This window comes from Centrocercus urophasianus, unplaced genomic scaffold (assembly GCF_019232065.1).
Source record: "Centrocercus urophasianus isolate 14NV4802_14NV808 unplaced genomic scaffold, USGS_Curo_1.0 seq_22, whole genome shotgun sequence".
In the NCBI taxonomy this organism is placed as follows: Eukaryota; Metazoa; Chordata; class Aves; order Galliformes; family Phasianidae; genus Centrocercus; species Centrocercus urophasianus.
In genome coordinates this window covers 17,289,184-17,308,307 of record NW_024884778.1, presented here as the reverse complement: position 1 = coordinate 17,308,307, position 19,124 = coordinate 17,289,184, and the positions used below count along the sequence as shown (strand labels likewise).

Sequence of the window (19,124 nt, the reverse complement as noted above, 5' to 3'; positions counted from 1 at the left end):
TTTACTTTCACCCATCTGCCATGAGCTGGCAGGCTTCTTTGTCCCCTCGACGTGGAACCCGGGAGCAGCGTCGCCCCTGGGCTGGCCTTCACCGCCTGGACCGGCTCCTGCGGCGTCTTTGGGGCTGGCTGTTGGTCTCTGCAGCCATTTTCTCAGGCTGCCCCTCTGCTGCCATCTCTTGTATGACAACAGAATGTCAGAGAACATAGGCGGGAAGGTTCCACCTCTTCTGCCGTCCCCCCAACATCCGCCTCCAATGTCGTGCGCTGACATCGTACAGCAGGAGGCCTTACTTTGAGAGCAGCCGCTGTACCGCCGGTCACAGAGGTACAGATCTACTTCCATCGCCGCAGCAGCCAAGAATTGCAGCCATCAGTTGCAGCAGCACGTATGTGCCTTCAGTACCTATTGCCGCAAACACGGCCTGTGAGGCAGCACAGGCACGTACCGTGAATACTCAGGCGCTTGCCCGTGTGTGCATCTCATGGAGAACGGCACCAAACTGCTCCCGGCAGAGGGGCCCTGAAGTGGACGATGGACAAAGCCGCGCTTTGGCATCACAGAGCCTGGAGTCGGCCAGGCGTCCCCGGCGAGGGCCCACTGCCTCGACAAGGAGATCCAGAGAGCAGCAGTTCCCTCAGGAGAACTCCTCAGCGGGGGTGGCTCCAGTCTCTGTAAAACCCAAGCCATTTTTAGAGGCCGCCGATCGGTTTGTATAAGATCCGTTGGTCTTGCAGCTCGGAAGGCCAAGGGTATCCTGGGCTCCATCACAAGAGGGGTGGCCAGCAGGGACGGGGAGGTGGTTGTCCCTCTCTCCTCTGCCCTAGGCGGGCCCCATGTGGAGTTGTGCGTCCAGCTCTGCAGCCCCCAGTACAGGAAAGGTGTCGAGCTGTTGGGGAGGGTCCAGCGGAAGGCCACAGAGATGGTCAGAGGGCTGCAGCACCTCCCTGCAAAGACAGGCTGAGGGAGCTGGGCTTGTTCAGCCCGGAGAAGAGGAGGCTGCGAGGAGACCTCATGGCAGCCTCCCAGTATTTGAAGGGAATATATAAACAGGAAGGGAATCCACTTTTTACTCGGCTAGGTAAATAGTGATAGGACGTGGGGGAATGGTTTTAAGCTCAAGGAGGGCAGGTGTAGCTTGGGTGTCAGGGGAAAGTTCTTTACTGAGAGAGCGGTGAGCTGCTGGAACAGGCTGCCCAGAAACGTGTTCGAGACCAGGCTGGATGAGGCCCTGGGCAACCTCCTTTAGTAGCAGACCTGGAGGTTGGCGACCCTGCCTGTGGCAGGAGGGCTGGAAATTGATGATCCTTGGGGTCCCTTCCAACCCAAGCCATTCTACCATTCCGTGATCCTAATTTCCAATTTTCTGCTTTGACAGATGAGAGTGCCGATGCTACAGACATCAAAGGCTCGAGTTGCCTTTTGCTTTTGCAGAGGTGCAGATCAGGAATGTAATGTCCCGGCAGAAACGGCTTCTTGGGTGCTAAGTGAGGACACAACTCGGCCTCTTGGTCTGTGTGAAGCACAAGCAGTACGTTACGGCTCCTGCGCTTCCCCTCTGTCAGCGTATCCCCTACAGCTGCCGATGGCGCACAGCCAGGCTCAGCCCGGGGACGCGGTGCCTTCTGTTTCCCGAGCTCCTGCCAGCAGCAGCCTGGTGGTGCTGGTGGTGCTCTGGGGCCTCCGAGCCCTGCGACTCCAGCTCCGAGACTCGAGCCCGCAGCGCGGGGGGGCCAAAAACCTCGCGTCGGCGTACAGAGCCTCGTCGTGCGGCGCGAACTCGCGATTCGAAGACTCCCAGCGCCTTCCCGACGATCCAAGGCCTCCGAAGCTTCCCGTCCCGCTCTTCTCGGCCGCGACTGCAGCTCCCGGCGGCCTCCTCCCGGCGGCCCTGAGGCGCGGCGCGAGCGGGAGAGCGCGGGGCTCGGTGCGAGAATCCGCGGCCGCCGTGCCGGGCCCGAGCCGGCGTCGGGAAGCCCGCAGCCTCGTGGGAGATCGGCCGAGAGCCTCGGCGGGGGGCTCGCCGCCCCGTGCGTGCTGAGCGAGCCGTGCTTGTCGGCGCGGAGCGAGGCAGGGGGCCGGAGGCCGGGTGTGGGCGCTCTGGGCGGCGCCCGGCGCTCCTTCGCGCGCTCCGCTCCGGCTGCCTCCCGTCCCGGCCTCCCGCGCGGCTGAACGCGCCGAGGGAGAGCGCTTGGAGACGCTTTCTGCTTCCAGGCGGCTCGCTGTGGGCAGCGCTTCTTCGGCAGCACGCGCGTGCAATAACGCGTCCCAGAGCAGGTGGCAAACCCGCTGCCGGCGCGCTGCTTTCCGGCGGAGCGCCGCCCGTAGGCGCTGCGTGGCAGCGTGCCGCGGGGCCCGGAGGATCCCGGCGCGGAACAGAACGCCCTTGTCTTGGAACTCAGCTGATAGCGGGCCTGACGTGTGGCCCTGCTCCAGGAGGGCTGCCCGGTCTTGGAACGACTTTTGAAATGCATGACAGAAGGCACATTGCACTGGGAGTGTTAGTGGAACACACTGGGTGCAGGAAGAGAGCGGCGGGCTGCTTCTCTGGGCAGTTGGACCGACTAAGTAAAGGGTGGCCATCCCGCTTAGGAGCAGCAGCAGCACTGGTATTGCTCGCACAGGAGGCGTGACGCCAGACTTTGGGACAGAGAAGAGTGGCTCACGCGCTCGATGGGCTGCGTCACCCCAAGCCTGGCAGCATCCCCAGAGCAGCAGCAGCCCTCAGACCTGAGGCACTGCCCGAATGCAGGAGGAAAGCCTGGGTCCCGGCCCACCACACAGCCGGCAGCAGCCGCAGGTCTGCCCGCATTTACCAAATGCAGCAGCATCCCCAAGATGGCAGAAAAACACCCCCAGAACGGGGCTGCAGCTGCCAGCCTGGCCTCCGCCACGTTGTGCGTTGGAAACGTTGCGCCTGCTGCAGTCGGGGCCAGAACCCAGCTCAGCCTGAACCGGGCTGGGGGCAGGAAGGAATGGGTTGGGTGCTGGGGAGAAGAGATGCCTGTGGTTGCAGCCCCTAAAGCTGCCCAGCTCGGGAAAGGCAGAGAAGAACCAAACTGACAGTGGCATGATGGAACTGTCACTTTTATTGATGGATTGTGGTGACTTTACATAGCAATTGGAGCTGGCACACGGCTGCTCCTATGGCATCAGTGGGGCAGGCAGTTGATGTTCCGGGCCTGACGTGGAACCCGGGAGCGGCTTCGCCCCTGGGCTGGCCTTCACCGCCTGGACCGGCTCCTGCGGCGACTGCAGCCGACTGCTCAGGAGTGCCTCGAGGACCGAGATGTCCCTTGGCTGGCAGAGGTCGGGGTGCTGCTTTTGGTACTTGGGGCTGCAGCACAGCTGCTCGCATAGCATCCTTGGAGCTCGTTGCATGCATCGTCAACGCGATGTAAACGTGAGCACATTCTCTTCCATTTTATCCTGCGCTGGCTGGACAGGCCTCTGCTCTCAGGCACCTTGGAACTGTGAGCCGACCCCGATGGTGCCTGGCTGGTGATGCTGGAGCTGCTGCTCGTCTGCGATGTCACAGGGCCTTGGAGAGGCCCGTGTCCCTGTTGGGTGTCAGTGCTGGGGCCAGCGCTGTCCACAGTGCTGCTGGAGGCTGTAAGGGAAGGCAGGAAGATGAGTGGGATGGAACTCCAGCCCTGGGGTGGGACAGACTCCCATCGCTCCTGGGCCAAAGGGACTGGAGCAAGATCTCGCCTTGCCCCAGCCCAGCAGCACGGGGCTGTTTGTCTCTTACAGGTGCCCTCTCCAGCACAGGCGTTGCACTCCCAGGCCTTTGTGCTCAGGCTCAAGTAGGAACAGCGCCGATGGGTGCCTCGCGCAGCACAGGAGCTGCAGACGAGCAGCTGCCAGGGCCTGGGGAAAACAACAGGATGTGGCCGTGAGGACAAAGTGAGCTGAGCCAGGGAGCGCCCGGCACGGCTCTGGTGCTCAGTTTATGCTCTCCCAGCCCGTGGTGAGGCTGCGATCCCACGCCGAGCCCCAGAGGGCTGCTGAGGGAACTCACCCCTCTCCTGCTCGGTCCCTGCCGTGGGGGTAACGGCACTCCCTGGCATCGCAGCGCTTGTGCTTGTCTGCCTCTTGTACGTATGAATTGTTGTCCCATATTGGTCCTCTGCCAGAGAAAGGAAGAAATCTGATGAGCAACCAGTGCCTCTGTAGTAAGACGGACCCAGGCCGTTCCTGCTCTTCCAGCCCAACACCGTTTCCAGCTTCTCCATGAAGCTGAGGCCAACGCTCATGGGCGGCAAAGATCCAGGCCTGCTTGGGCCATCCCTGGGCAGGCACAGCTCTTGTGCACTCAGGCCTGGAGAACCAGGAATGGGGTACCAACCTGGATGGGATACGGATCCCCATGGCGTTCATATAGTCAAAAAATTCCTCCTCGTCTTTGCAGTGTGGACAATGCAAAGTAATGCCCGCACACAGGGCCCGTCTCTGCAGCAGAAACAGAACAGGGTGAGTGTGAGCCAGGCCTGGTGCTGCTGAGCACCTGCCGTGCTCATGGGGTGAGGAGAGGGCTCCCACCTGGATGCAAGCCCGGTGGAACCAGGCGTTTTGGCAGGCCGGGCACACCATGGTGCTGTAGGACACGCTGTCCCCCACGGGGTCCATGCAGATGATGCAGGTCGTGTCCTGCGCCAGCGCTGCCTTCAGTGCCTGCTGTGGGCAATGCTCCGTGCAGAAGGACCTGGGGGAAGATGGGAGGGACGGGCAAGGTGAGAAGTGCTGCGAGGAGGGCAGAGGAACGGGAAGGAGCCCCAGGCCTTGGCTCTGGCTCTGCCAGGCTGCTGGGAGGCGTCACGGCGCGCTCCTCGCTTCTTTGGCTGGTGCTGAAGCAGGGCTTGGAGGCTCGCAGGCGATGCCTGGCAGCCCTTACCTGTACTCTCCAAAGTACTGGGTGACGCATTCACCCTTGGAAGCGCAGGAGAGATGGAAGCTGCGGTCGCAGCCCGGCTCTGCGCAGGTGATGAAGGCCCCCAGATTGCCACAGACGAAGCAGAGCTGTAAAGAGCAGAGCATTTCCCATCAGCTGCAGGCTCAGGGCCTACGCAGCGGGCCCCGCACGTCTGTGCAGGGCACGGGATGGGGGCAGGGCTGGCTGACACTCTGCAGAGCTGCCTGCTGAACAGGGCTGGTCTGCAAGAGCAGGGATTTCTCTTGGGGCTGGCTGGAAGGGCCGGGATTGTGTTCTTGAGACCGGGCAAAGCTCAGCCGTGCCTCCGCTGGCACCAAGCTCCCTGTTCCGGTGCGGTGCTCACCGTCTGCTCTGCCTGCACGATTGTGCGTATAATCTCAACCCTGCTTAAATCATCATTTCTCTTCTGTCTTGCTGCTCCTTGAAGAAGGCCACCCACAAACAGCTGTATGGGAAAAGAGCACGATCTTGTTATGGCAGAAAGGAGGGAACCATTGTTTGGAGGATGGTGGAAGGAGCCGTGAAGGAACTCACTGCACAAAACTGGTGGAAATAGATCCCACTGATGATCAGTTTGCGCCCATAGATGTCTTTGTCAGCATCTCCCTGACCACAGAGCACGCAAGCTGGAGAGGAGAGAGGAACAGCAGTGAGCGCCTTGCGGGGCCAGGTGCCCCCGGGGTCTGTCCCAGGGGCTGCTGTGTGCCAGCTGTGCCAGCTGAGGGGCTGGCCAGAGGCCACGGAGGGGAAGGGACACTGCAGGCCCAGCAGTGCCAGCAGGCGGCCACAGCCCAACCACGGCATCCCTCTGCCCAGTGGTGGGGAGCTGTGCGCAGCGATATTTACTTTCACCCATCTGCCATGAGCTGGCAGGCTTCTTTGTCCCCTTGGACATCATGTGCATCAACGGCGAGCACTCGCAGAGTGTCTGTCCCAGCAAAACCAGGCTTTCTCCTCCGCGTGACAACCTAGGGGAGAAGCGGGACGAGGCTGAGTTCTCAGCTCCGGCCCCGAGCGCTGGGGAACCCTCCTCCCTGGGCAGCCTCAGGCAGCCCCTTCCTCCCTGCTCACCTCACCAAGTCGCACTGAGCTCGGCCTGGGCCCCGCAGCCTTGGCTCTGTTCCGCACCCCGCAGGTCACAATGGCCGTTCCGTGCCACCCTCTGTGATGCCATCACACCCCACCGGGGCTGAGGGCACCCAGGCAGCAGGGCGGAGGCTCTTGCAGCCAGCGCAGGGTGAGGGGCCCGGTGCCGGACGCAGCCCCGCTGGAACCCGGCGTGTTGGTGCTGCTGAAGGCACTGGGCGACACGTCCACCCTCCTGGCCCCACCTGAGTGCTGCAGGGCCTGTGGCTCCAGCAGTGTCCCAATCAAGCGTTCTGCTGTTCCCGTGACTTTTTGTTGCTTGCTGCTCATTACCTCTCGCTACAATAAATGACTCGATGCACAGAATCACAGTGTCCCTGTGGTTGGCAAAGACCTCTAAGATCACCAAGATCAGCAGTGGTGAGGTGTGTGTGTGCTGTAATACAAATGAGTACTGCTTGTGTGAGGTTTCTTCTCTGAGTGCTGCAGGGCAAAAACAGCGTGGCTGCCCACCACAACAGTGAGGCTGAGGTGGAGATGCACAGGGGTGAGCCATGACCTCCTGGGATGATAGGTGCACCCAAATACACTCAGGTCACCTAAACCTTCAGGTTTTGGGCTCAGGGTCTCCTTTTTCATTATAGAATCCTTGTCCATCAGGGCTCTGAGCCTCTGTCTTGGATCCAAAGATGTCACTATATTGTTTACATGCTCCTTTGGATGTCCCAGGCTGTCATCTTCATGGTACAGTGTCTTAGTTTTAGTTTTAAGACCCACCATTTCATTTTAAGATGTAGAACCACATTCTGAGGCTCCCAGTGCTTTCCTCAAGAAGAAAACTCCTTTTTTTTTTTTTTTTTTTTGTTTGTTTTGTTTTCTGAGCTCCCAAATCCTCCTCCTAGGAGCCTGAAGTTTAGGGCCAAAAGCCTCCTTTCAGAGAACCAAACACCCAATTTTAGGGATCAAAGCATCATTTGGGGGATCCGCCCCGAGGTGGAGAGTCCAGATACCCGGTTCTAAGGGCTAAGGCTACACGTTGAGGTGCAGACCATAGTACCTGAGGCACAAAGCCTCTTCTCAGTCTCCAAATAGCTTTTTTTGCAGACCCAAAGGCACGGTTGTAGTGCTCTGAGCCTCTTCTGTAGTGCCCAGTGTCTCTCCTGTAAGACCAAATCTGCTGCTTTGAGTTCAGAGAACCATTCTCGGTTCTCATTCTCTTCAGACCCAGCATGTCCTAAGTGGCCTCAAGCCCCCTTTTTGAGGGCCTGAAGTTGCATGTTGGGGGCCAAAGCCTGATTTTTAAGGCTCAAAGTCTCTCTTGGGGATCAAACTGCCATTTTGAGAGCTCAAAGCATCACTCTGGGGCATCCAAAGCTGTTGTTTTATTGCCTAAACCTCCATCTCTGTTTTTAACGGTCAAAGCCTGATTTGCACAACCCTGAGCTTCAGGCTCACGTACTGAGCCAGCGCAGGAGAAGATGCACAAGGAGCAGAGCTGAGCAGCAGATGGGAGGAGATGCACGAGGAGCAGAGCTGAGCAGGAGATGCGTAAGGAGCAGGGCTGAGCAGAGGGCAGGAGGAGATGCCAGGAAATTTCCAGGGCGCTCAGCTGTCTGCCTGTGAGGAGCGCCACCAGTGCCACACACTGTGGAGCCTGGAGAAAAGCTGCCAAAAGCCGAAGCCTGACGGTGGTGGTGGCCCTGTCTCTCTCAGGATCCATGCCGTCTGAAGGGACTGCAAAGATATGGATCCACTGGGGTCTCGCAGCACATTGTGAAGGCCTGAGACAACAGAGGAACAGAGGCGCTATGATAGCCATGTATTTGCAGGACGCCCAGCTCTCCTCACCAGCAGAAGGGAGCAGGGGACAGGCATGTCACCTGCCGGCTGCCCCAACATCCCACTCCCTGGCTCACCCTGGTAGATGTTCTCTCTCTCAGCCTGCTGCTGATCCCTCTTGTGCTGCCCTAAGAGTCCTGGTAACATAAACCCCATCAGCGACCCCGGCTGCTGCCTGTGTGCAGCATGGAGGGCCGGGCACAGGGGAAGCTCAGACTCGTGGCTCACCGATGAACCTCACGGCCTCCCGCCGCAGGGGCTCCTGCGGGCTCTGTAGGTAGAGCAGGCTCTGGCCCAGGTAGTCCTGCGCTGCGCTCTTCCTCCTCTCCACCAGCTGGAGAGAAAAGGGCACGGAGTCAGCGCGGAGCAGAACTGAGCCCGGCCTGGGCTGTGGGAACGCGCGTACCAGGCACTCGCCGATCTGCCAGAACTGCGCCACCTCTGCCAGCCGCTGCAGCCGCCTCCAGCGCAGGAACCGTGTGGCACCAAGGAAGGCTTTCTGGGAGGCCTGCCAAACGGCTGAGATGCCACTGCAGTCCGAGCAGAGGCAGAGCCCGCGATCCTCGCAGCCCCTCCGCAGGGGGGATGCAGCTGCAGGGCTGACGCTGCCGTGGGCTGCAGCACCCCTGTGTTTGGGGGGCACCGCAGGGGCAGCGCCGCCCTCCCCCAGATGAACACACTTCCCACCTTGGCCACGCTCTCTTCCTCGTCGTGCAGGTGCAGATACAGCGGGACCAGGCTCCTGTACACCTCCTTCCGCATCTTCCTCTTCTCTCTGCCCTCCACAAAGCTCAGCGTGTCGAGGAAGAGGTGCATGGAGAGCTGGCGCACCGTGCCGGACTCCTGCGAGGAGGAAGGAAGGAAGGATGTAAATGTCAGCTCCAAGTCTACTGTGAGCAGGGCCAGCTCTGCCAGCGTGGGGACACTGGGGTCACGGCCACATCCCTAGCAAGCTGGGCTCCCTGCTCCCCTTACGTCCTCAAAAAGCACTGGGAGATTGCCGGCCAGCTCCAGAGCCACGAGGCTGAGCTTCCCCCTCTCCAGGAGCCGCAGCAGAGTGCTGAGCACTGGCAGGGCCACGGCGCGGGCGCCGCTGTCTGCATCCTGCAGCTGCTCCATGATGCACGGCAGCAGGCCGAGCATTTTCCTCGCCTGCGGGAAAAACAGCCCAACAGAGACCATTGCTGGGGCAGAACGGCTCCAGCTGCAGCCTCCCTACTGGCTTGTCATCACGGCACGGTGCAGGCAGGCAGGGCGGTCCCACACAGCCCCGGGGCAGCAGGCAGCTGATGGGCAGAGAGCTGCTCCTGCTCACCGCGTCCGGCCTCTTGCTGAGCTCCAGGATGCTCCTGAGCACCAGCTGCTGCGTGCCCACACTCTGGCTCTGCAGACAGGTGTTGAAGAGGCTCACGACGCGGTGCAGCTCTTCACTGGGGTCCACGCCCTCCAGCATCTGCAACACACGCGGCTCTTAGTGCTGAGTCCTACCACCAGCTCGGGGCAAGGACAGCAGGGCACGGCCAGGCCTGGCCCCGAGGGAGGCAGCAGGGTTGCTGTGGAGGTCCCGCAGCCCCACGTTCACTGCTTCTGCAGCTGTTGCTCACCTCAACGAGGAAGACCATGGCCACCATCTCCCAGGAGCACAGCTTGGTGCTAAGCAGCTCAACCAGCTGATGGAAGATGGGGTCACGCAGAGCACCAGGCAGTTCCCTCATCACCCTGGCAGGGATGAGAAGGCACCATCAGCCCTGAGCCAGGCGGGCACAGCTCTCCTGGCCGTGCTCTGCTGCCACAGTGCCCCAGGGGCCACAGGCTGTGTGCTGTGGCAGCACTTTGTCTGAGAGCTGGGGACTCCCCATGACACCACAAGGAAGGGCTCTCACCTGGCCACCACCTGCACGCCCTGGAGGTGGGTGACGGTGCTGAGAAGCGCGTCCCAGCCCCCCTGCTCCTGGATGGCCTCCATCTGCCTCTGGAGGCCCACGCTGCAGAGCAGCACCTTCAAGGCCTGCACCGCGGACCTGCAGGTGGAGAAGGGTGCGAGTCGCATCGGGAGCCCCAGCACCGGGTCCTGGGTGCAGCGGGGGGACGGGGATGTGGCACCTGATGGGAGTGAGCTGGTGCTGCCGGTGCTCCTCCCAGAAGATCTCCACCTCCTGCAGTGTCAGCTCTGTGGTGAAGGACACTTGCAGGAGGAGGGCCAGGAAGAGCTGGGGGAAAATGGCCTCGGCCTCCTTCATGACAAGAGGCAGCTGGAGTATCTCAGGGATGGTCCTCGCTGCCTGCTGAAAGCACCCGGATGCTGTCTTTGTCCCATCCCCCAGGTTTCCAGCCCACCTCAAGAGGTGTGGGAATGGAGGGACAAATGGAGAGGGACACCCCCAGAGCACCAGGCAGGTCTAGGAGTGTGTTCCAGTGCCCCAGGGCAGAAACCAGGCTTGGGAGTGGACAGGGAAGGTTAGCGAGGACTCAGGCTGAGCTGGGTGAGTGAGGAACTCACAGCTAGGGCGAGGACACGTGGCCAGTCCTCGATGGATGGGGATGTGTGTCGCAGAGAATGGTTTGTGAGCACTTGGAGCAGCTCCTGCAGCACCTTCTCCACAGCTGAGGGCTCCGAGAGCATTTCCCTCCACATGGTGACGGTGACACTGCAGGTCCCCAGGGCTGTCAGCGTGGCTGCCCCCGCCTGGCTGACGGCCGTGGGGCGAGGAGGGGAGAGGAGCCCTGAGGGCCGTGGGCCCCGGACCTGGTGCAGGTGGGGGAGCAGCCCAGCAGGCTGCTAACCATCTCCCTCGGGTGTTTGCCGGCCAGCACGAGCAGGGCCCTGCCCAGGCTTTCGAGAGCCGGCTCAGCTTCGATGGAAGGCAGGCTGCCGTAGATCGTCTTCACAATCTTTCGCACCTGGAGGGGGACACGTGAGAATGGAAAGGCACCGGAGCAGGGCTCTGCTGCCGTCCCCTGTGCTGCCTGCTGGCCAAACGCGGTGCCAGGAATGGGGCAGAGCCCCGAGGGCGGGAGCTGTGGCAGCCGCAGGTTCCCACCTGCCCTGGAGGGAAGCGAGCCTCTGCTGCGAGCACGTCCACCATGTGGGCAGCCAGCTCGGTGCTGTGGAGGCTCGGCGCTGTCATGCTCTCAATGGCTGTGAGGAAGATGCTCACCCTTTCAGGGTACTGAAGGTATTTCAGGAACATCTGTGGGAGAAAGGGGAGGAGGGACGACTCATCCCCTGCAGGGCTGCTTGGCTGTGCGGGCGCCTCAGGAGAGCTGGGAGCAGGGGCTGGGCTGGGTGATGCCTGGGGTACAGAGTGTGAGGGCCCCACGGGCACCAGGGCTGCTCGGGGACAGTGCCTGCGCTCTTCCTGTCACTGCAGGCCTGGGTTCTCCTGTGGGCTCAGGGTTTGCTCTTTGTACCTCAAAGATATTTCTGGCTCGGTTCTCTTGGGAAATCTCCTGGTAGAGCAAAATTTGCTGGCACTCCCAAAGTTGTGAGTTCTTGGGATCCTTCTGCCACAGCCACATTCCTGTAGAGGAGCGGACACAATGTCAGTGAGGGGCCTGGGCTCCTGAGGGTCTGCAGGGACCTGGCCCAACACAACTCCTCTCACTCTGGGAGGTGATGAAAATGAAAAGCTGACGGATAGCCTTCATCGCCTCATCTCTGGTCCCCTCATCCTGTGCTGCAGCTCCATGGATGAGGTGTTCAGCCAGCTTCCCCAGCACAGGGAAGCGTTGGTTCTCTGTGCAGTGATGCCGGAGCACCACAGCTCCCATGAAGCAGGAGCACACCTGGGGAGAGAGGCAGCAGAGATGCACAGCTGAGCAGAGCAGCAGGGCCCAGCCCAGCTCTGTGCAAGCCTGGAGACAGGTGGGCTCCAGCTGGCTAGACAGGATGGGGTGCTGGAGCTGTGTGCTCCCTACCTTGGGCAAGGAGCAGGTGTTGCTGAAGGCGAGCAGCCTGCCAATGCACGCCACGGCCCTCTCCTCCACGGCTGCCAGCTGGCACGTGGTGAAGGGCAGCAGGAGCTGTGGAGAGAAAAGCTGCCGGTGTGCCCACAGCACGGGGCGCTCGTCCTTCTTCTTGCTCCCCAGCTGCAGTGGGGGTGGGTGTTTCATCCCTGTCCTGCTGCGGCCCCGCCGCCTTCCCGCCGATCCCCACCCACCCCTCTGACCCCACAAGGGCCGGTCTTGGGCCGGCACCCCTTGCCCGCAGCTGGCCCTGGGGAGATCTCGCGTGGATCCCCCTTTACGGCTTGAACCGTCGCCGCGAATCCCAGCCTTGCCGCAGCCAGACCTCCAAGATGTTCTGCAGCTCCATGAGGACAGAGGTGCCTGCGCTGCCCACCAGCCCCTGCAGCAGGCGGTGCAGGGCTTCCATGGTCTGCAAGGAGGACGGCGGTCAAGGCGGCCGTCCCTGCTGCGTCCTGCTGGCAGCAGAGCGGCATCCCGGCGGTGGTGCCCAGGACGCGTCCCCAGGGCCCAGCCCGTGCGCACCTCCGTGTAGAGCGCAGCGTCCAGGTCCTTCGCGTCCTCGTGGCGAGGGAGGCGGAGGACGCTGCTGAGGCAGGCACGCAGGAGGCCGCTCTTCCGCTCCTCCGGAAGCGGCCACGCGCTGCTGTAAGGGGAGAGAGGGCGGAGGCGCGATGCTCCGCTCGGCACCCTGCGCCCCGCTGCCTGCCCCGCTCAGGGCCCCCGGCCGTGACCGGTGCCACCACGCTGGCCGGCGCTGGGCTGGGCGGTACCTCATGGCGGCGACGGCGCTCATGGCCTGCTGCCGCAGCTCCGTGTCCAGGCGCTCGGCGGGCTCCTCCTGCAGCAGCGCCTGAGGGCACGGTGGGACGGGAAGGGACGGGACGGCGCGGCGCGCCCTGCTTGGCAGACGGAGCCCCGGCACCCCATCCCAGCACCCCTCCCAGCTCCTCGGGCTCCCCAGAGACCCCGCGGTGGGCAGGGCTGTGCCCACCGCCCGGCCCTGCGGTGCTCCCCTTACCTCAATGCACTGCGCCACCTCCAGAGGGCAGACGCACAGCCGGTAATGGGCACCGCAGTCCTCCGCTTCGCAGACAGCACGGACGGAGGCCAGAAAGCTCAGCTTCTGTGACTCTGTCTGAGACAGGGAGAGGAGTTACGGGTGCTGGCATCAGGGCACCAGCTGGGCACTGCCAGGCAGGGGCAGCCAGGGAAGCACAGAGTGCCTGCTACCTGGGGTCTGCGTGTGCAGCAGGCATGGATACAGCTCAGGGGATCCTCCTCCTGTGGTGACATGTCCGAGGCAGAAGGATGCTCACTTGAGCCTGAGAGTCCCTGCGGGGCTCTGGGGGTGCAGAGTGCCCCAGGCCTCTCCAACCTGGCTTTTTCAGGTTGGCTTGGGAGTCTCTGTTGCATCCTGCAGTGAGAGAACAGCGGCAGGTATGGCTGCTGCTCCAGCCTTTCCTTAATGTGGCAAGGCTCACAATGACAGAGCAGGGATGTTCCATCACTGTGCCCTGTCCCAGTCCCACTTAGGACCTGTCCTCTTGCCCAAAACCCCTCCAGCCCTGTGGGTCCCCCACACCACCCAGAAGTTCCAGTATGGGTCTGCAGATGCCCCTGCACATACCGAAGGACTCCCCCTGCCCTAGCTGCCCACAGCCTCCCTTCACACCCCGGCCTCTTGGTGCCAACCCCACTCTGGATTCCCAGATCTCAGTTCTGGTGCCAGGCAGGGCCCAGTCTGCAGAGAGTTGCTTGGCAGGCAGGCTCAGCTGGGCTTCTGCAGAACAGAGCAGCCTGGCAGCCTGCAGTAGCCCCACAGGGCCCAGCAGTGTCGGGGCACTGCTGTGCTGCCTGCCCTGCTGCCGTGCAGAGCATTCCCTTCTCCCCGCTGTGGCCTATGGCCATCCTTGACCCTAGGCAGTTTTGTCTGGAAGAGCGCTCGACTTCGCCCTGTGCCTGTGCCACAGCTGCAGTGTCTGGGTCTGCGAGTCCTGCTCGGGGCTCTCAGCCCATCTGTGGCTGCTGGGTGGTGGGGCACTGCTGAAAGCACTGCTGTCCCAAGCCCCTCTCAGGAGTGCAGCCATCTCCTCCTCATGCCAGCATTGGCGACAGGCAGTCCACCTTTGCTGAGCTCTGTGCCCGCACTGCACACAAGCTGTTTTCAAGCTGTGGACTAGTAAAATGCGATTAATAAAAGGGAAAATGACTGAGAAAGACAACTTTGTGTAATCTGTGGAACAGATCTCCAGCCTGAAACGGCTGAAGAGCTTTGCAATTCTCCTGCAATGATCTGTGAGGTACACAGATCTCCCGATAACATCGAAACACCCTGGAAAAGAGCCCGGCAGCATTTCCCTGCCTCACACTCACCTCCCAGCAGAGCTGAGAGCATAGCGCTGGCACTCAGAAATGCCACTCTGTCCGGCGGTCTTCTGGGAATCCATGGAAGTGGGAGAGCCTTCCCTGCGACTCCTCTTCACCCCTGTGGAGCAAGCAGTAGTGCAAAGGAGCAATGAGGTCTGCCACATCCTGCTGCAGCCCTCAGCCCCAGGTCCTGTCCAGTTCTGACCCCCTGTCCGAGCACACCAGGATTGCTGCGTCCACAGAAGCTCTTGGCAGGTATGTGCGAGCTTGTCTGGATGCACTTCTCTCCAGTTATTTGGTTGCTGAGTTCTGGCACTCTGCGGACGCAGTTCTGAGCGTTCCCTGATTTCTGTCCCTTCTGTGGTTCTTCTTTAGTGCCCTCCTCGTACCTCACCCTGCTTACAGGTTCAGCCACCCGTAACAATCCACCACCACGGGTGTGGGCAGTTTGGCTGCAGAATGGGAAGGTTCTGAGTCCCGCTCTCTGAACACATGTTCCTGTCCCTGGACTATTAATGCCACTGTTTGATGGTTCATAATCCTTTGGTAGTGTCTGAAAGGGAATGCTGCACAGTTCCCAAGGAGCTTCCAACATGTTTCTTATCACCTTAACTGCTTTCCTGATCTGTAAACAGCAGCTCTCAAAAACTAATTGCTCAGCCCATGGAATCCATTGTCCTTCTCCCCTCCCTGCCACAGCCCAGCTGCGCAGGTTGTGCTGGATTTGAGCACACAAGTCGCTCCTGGCCCAGGCTCCAGCCATACAGGGGAATGAGTTAACATGTTCATGTTGCTTCCCACTTTACGCAGACAGGCAGCCTAGCGATGATCTCTTTCATTCATGCAATTCCAATGCTCCCAATTGACCACTGAAGAAGCAGGGCTAGCTGTGCTATGAAGACCCTTTCCCAAACACAGGGTATGCCAGGATGGTAGAGCACAATGCGTTGTGTATCTTAAGTACATCAATCTCTGCCATTAGTACAGTTACTTTCATCTCTAACTGCTGCTGACAGGAGTGCAGTTGTGAAGCAACCATAGCAGAGAGGCTTCACTGAACCCAATAAGGGTTCCTGGTTTGTGGCTGTTCTGTAGCCATCCTGCACACATGTTCTGTTCTAAAGCCAGAGGGTCGTCCCCAGCAAACAAACTGAGGGTAGGATCCAACAACCTCAACCCCAGAGAGGAGCAAACACGGGGCAGAGCAGCAGCAGCTGCCAGGAGGCCTGAGTGCATGGGGCAGGCAGGGCTGGGCTCTTAACAAGCGCTCTTGACCAGAAAACAATGCCAAAAAAAGCAGAACTAGCTATAGACAAAAGCAAAAGCAGACATCGATCTCGCCCAGCTCTGTGTCCCAGCTGCTCCTGCAGTAGTGAGGCCACCCTGTCTCTTTGGAGTGGCAAAAATTGGGTTGAGTCTCCGTTAAGGACAAGCCAAGAACCACCTGCAATAAAGGCTGACCCTGTGGTGCCTTTTCCTTGCAGCTTCCAAAGCACTGCAGGGAACAGGGCAGTCCTGGCCAGCCACAAGGTTTATTTTCCACTAAGGAAGGTGAGGATGTGATTTTTTGCCCCATAATCTCCTCTTGCACGGAGCAAAATGTCCTGGGATGAAGAAAGACCACATGGGACACAAAAAGGGTCAATGCATTTTGAGTGGGTGGGTGGGGTGGGCGTGTTTGGCTCCCTGTTGCACCTGCAGTAATCAGCAGGCTGGGAAGGAGGGCTTAAAAAAGGAGAGAGTTGCCTCTGAGAGGTAGAGGGCTAGTTTCTCAGATTGGATTCAGAAGCATGCAGGTAGTAACGTGGTAATGCCTTCTTGTAAGGCTGTGCTTAGCTTGTTTAATGCTCCGTTTTCTCTACTGCCTCTCATCGTGGCAGAGCAGAAGAAGAAGGAAATTGCCTAACTTCCCAGTTGTTTTTTTTTTCCTTGAGGCTTGCTGGGAATTTGCTAATGGATTTTCACAGGTAAGTCAGTGGAGCTGCGGTTTTAGCTTTGCCCCTGTGAAGGGGGTGTCTGAGCTTTCTGTGCTCTGCAGGGGGGTTTACTGCTGATCTCATGGTCCTTGTAGGAGGTGGCTAAGCAGTGTGAGCCCTGATTGAGCGAGGATCCCTGCTGTGGGGATTGCCAGGAAAAGCTGGGTGACCTTTTCTAAGAGGAGATTGCATTTGTTCTTAAATTCCTTACTTGCATCATTGAATCTTCCCTGGACAGGTGTAGTTCAGAGCCTTGTGTGCAGAACTTGGACTGTTCCAGGCAATGATTACCTGTAACAAAACTCCCTGCTTTTTCTTCTCCAGTGTCTCATTCTCTCTGAGATCCATGGTATGTCCTTGGCCAAGCCTGAAGGGAAAGCTGGGGTTAATGGGGGCATGTCATTCTCCTGTGGCACCTTTCGCAGTGTTCTCACCTGTGGCATGGTAAATAGGTTTAGAAGATGTGTGGGAAGAGAATGCTGAGTGCCTACAGCAGGGCAGGTCTCCTTTTTAGGATGCTGAGCATCAGTGCAGCAGAGGTACTTGATGGACACTTTCATCTGGATGTGAAACCAAGGCCTGTCAACTCTGTGTGTTGGGATCTAATTTGGAGCTGTGAGCAGAAGGGCTGTGTAAGGTAGGACTTTGAGAGCACCCCTCCCAAAGCAGCTTGAAATGTTATAAACTGGGCTCTGCTGGACAAGAATGACATAGCCGTGTGCGGAAGTGCTTGTGGTTATGAGAGGCAATTAGGGCATGTCAATGAATAATGCATGTGCAGCTTAGGAAGGCTGGATGACATCTGTTTTATTTTTGCACCGTTAATTGAGAGTGACTGTAGGACAAAACAGAACAAAGGGAAGGTGGGGAGATTTGGGGCAGATCATTAGGAAGTGGATGCTCACCAGTAATGCTTCCTGTCCGTTAGGCTGTAAAAACCTCAGGAAGAGGTACTGTACAAACGACCTCAACAGCTCCTAATCCACGTAACTCACGGAACACAATTCAGACTGTCAGTGACACGGTCATTAACAGAGAGCAGAGGGTAAAGCCGTTGCTTGCAAATCTAATGGCCTTTCCTGCACTGATACAGTGGCTGCCTTGCACTTCTGAGGCTGAGTGTAGGTTGTGGGATATTCATCAGCTCTACTTGTGCTGGTGCCATGGGGTGCTGGACCCAGATGGAAAATGACCTGGTTCTGCTCATACTCACCATGATTCCGTGCATGAGAAGTCAGGTGGGAAATTATCTGCTTTATGGACCTTATGGATCTTCCCTTGGGTTCTCAAGAGCCAGAGGGACCATGTTGGCCCTGCGATTAGAGGAACTATGTCTGCCTGCAGCTGGGGCCTAGTGAAGGAACAGGAGCTGTGCTCTGCATCCCTCTACTTTGGTCTTCCCAAACATTCAGCTAGGGAAATTTCCCCATGTGTGGATGCCTGCCCAGCTCAGTGCAAAGCCTACTGCAGGTGGGCAGTGGTATTCACTCAAGCAAAGTCTGTAAGGGAAGGGCAGGGGGCATGCTGCTCTCTGTACCTAGCAGGCTTTCACCTGTGGTCAGTAGCCAGCCTCTGGCCCAGGGAACAACCAGGGACTGGACCTCCAGTCCAGTTTGATAGGAACCACAGAATCATGGAATGGCTGAGGTTGGAGGGGACTTTAATGATCATTGAGCTCCAATGCCCTGCTGTGGGCTGGCTGCCTGGGGCACCTCCAGGGATGGGCACCCACAGTTCTGGGCAGCACTGCCAGTGCCTCAGCACTCTGAGCAAAAAAAAATTACCCCTAACATCTCGCCTAAATCCCCCTTCTTGTAGTTTAAAGCCATTCCCTCTTCTCTTTTACTATCAGTCCGTGTAAGAAGTCATTCTCCCTCCTACATGAAAGCTCCCCTCCAGTACTGGAAGGTCACAGTGAGGTCTCCCTGGAGCCTTCTCTTCTCTGTGCTGATTACCCCCATCTCCCTCAGCCTGTCTCCATAGGAGAGGTGCTCCAGCCCGCTGAGCATCTTCGTGGCCTCCTCTGGCCCCGCTCTAACAGCCCCACAGCCCTCCTTTACTGTGGCCCCCAGGCCTGGACGCAGTGCTCCAGGTGGGGCCTCAAGAACGCAAAGCAGAGGTGGAACAATCCCCTCCCTGCCTGCTGCCCCCTGCTGCTGATGCAGCCCAGGATGCTGTCGGCCCTCTGGGCTATGAGCGCACACTGCTGGCTCGTGTGCAGCTTCTCGTCCACCAGGACACCCACGTCCTTCTCTGCAGGGCTGCTCTCAAGTTCTCTCTGTGCTCACATCTGGGATTGCCCCCAGCCCAAAGTACAGCACCTTGCCCTTGTTGAATCTCGTTAGGTTCTCTTGTGCCCACTTCTCATGTTTGTCCAGGTCCCTGTGGATGGCATCCCTTCCTCCTTTTGCATCAGCTGTGCCACTCAGCTCGGTGTCACACACAGATGTGCTGAGGGTGCAGTCGTTCCCGCTGTTGATGTTGCTGATAAAGAAGCACCGAACCCACCCAGAACCATTAGGTTAATTTCCTTGCTTTGGGAGGGCTCACTTTTCACCCTGATCTTTCCCAGCGATGTCCTGCACGGGCAACTTGCTTTTCACAGCAGTGAGTAGCAAACGGTTGGCTTGTGACCGGGGGGAAGAACGGATACGAACAAGGAGCTTTTGTTGGCGGTGAGGCACGGGCACCGCTGCCCAGAGCTGTGGGTGCCCCATCCCCGGAGGTGCCGAAGGGCACGGAGGGGCCCTGGCAGCCTGGGCCGTGGCCGTGGGCAGAGGGGCAGCTCTCGGCGCAGCTCCCCGGGGCCGCTTTCCGCCCCCCGCGCCGGGAGGGAACCTTTCTGCGCCCCGCGGAACCTTTGCGGCGGAGGCGCCTGTTGCTGCCCGGGGGAGCGCGCGACCGGACGCTGTGCGATGCGGCTCCCGAGCGGCGCTTGAGCGCCGAGGCCGGTA

At 59.6% G+C, this 19,124-nt stretch overlaps 1 protein-coding gene across 1 annotated transcript; it reads right to left on the bottom strand.

Annotated features, from left to right (window-relative positions):
- Window positions 1–7,403: 7,403 nt before the first annotated feature.
- LOC122162990 (maestro heat-like repeat-containing protein family member 7) lies at window positions 7,404–12,602 on the bottom strand. The gene is made up of 19 exons (XM_042823800.1): window positions 12,598–12,602; window positions 12,350–12,470; window positions 12,150–12,236; window positions 11,777–11,881; window positions 11,464–11,644; window positions 11,270–11,379; window positions 10,900–11,049; window positions 10,605–10,759; window positions 10,359–10,506; window positions 9,962–10,140; window positions 9,742–9,879; window positions 9,463–9,577; window positions 9,174–9,311; window positions 8,834–9,010; window positions 8,546–8,701; window positions 8,265–8,366; window positions 8,087–8,192; window positions 7,936–7,995; window positions 7,404–7,800 (listed from the first exon to the last, which is right to left on the bottom strand). The coding sequence occupies exons 1-19, from the start codon at window positions 12,600–12,602 to the stop codon at window positions 7,625–7,627; spliced, it is 2,409 nt and encodes an 802-aa protein (XP_042679734.1). The 3' UTR covers window positions 7,404–7,624.
- Window positions 12,603–19,124: the final 6,522 nt, after the last annotated feature.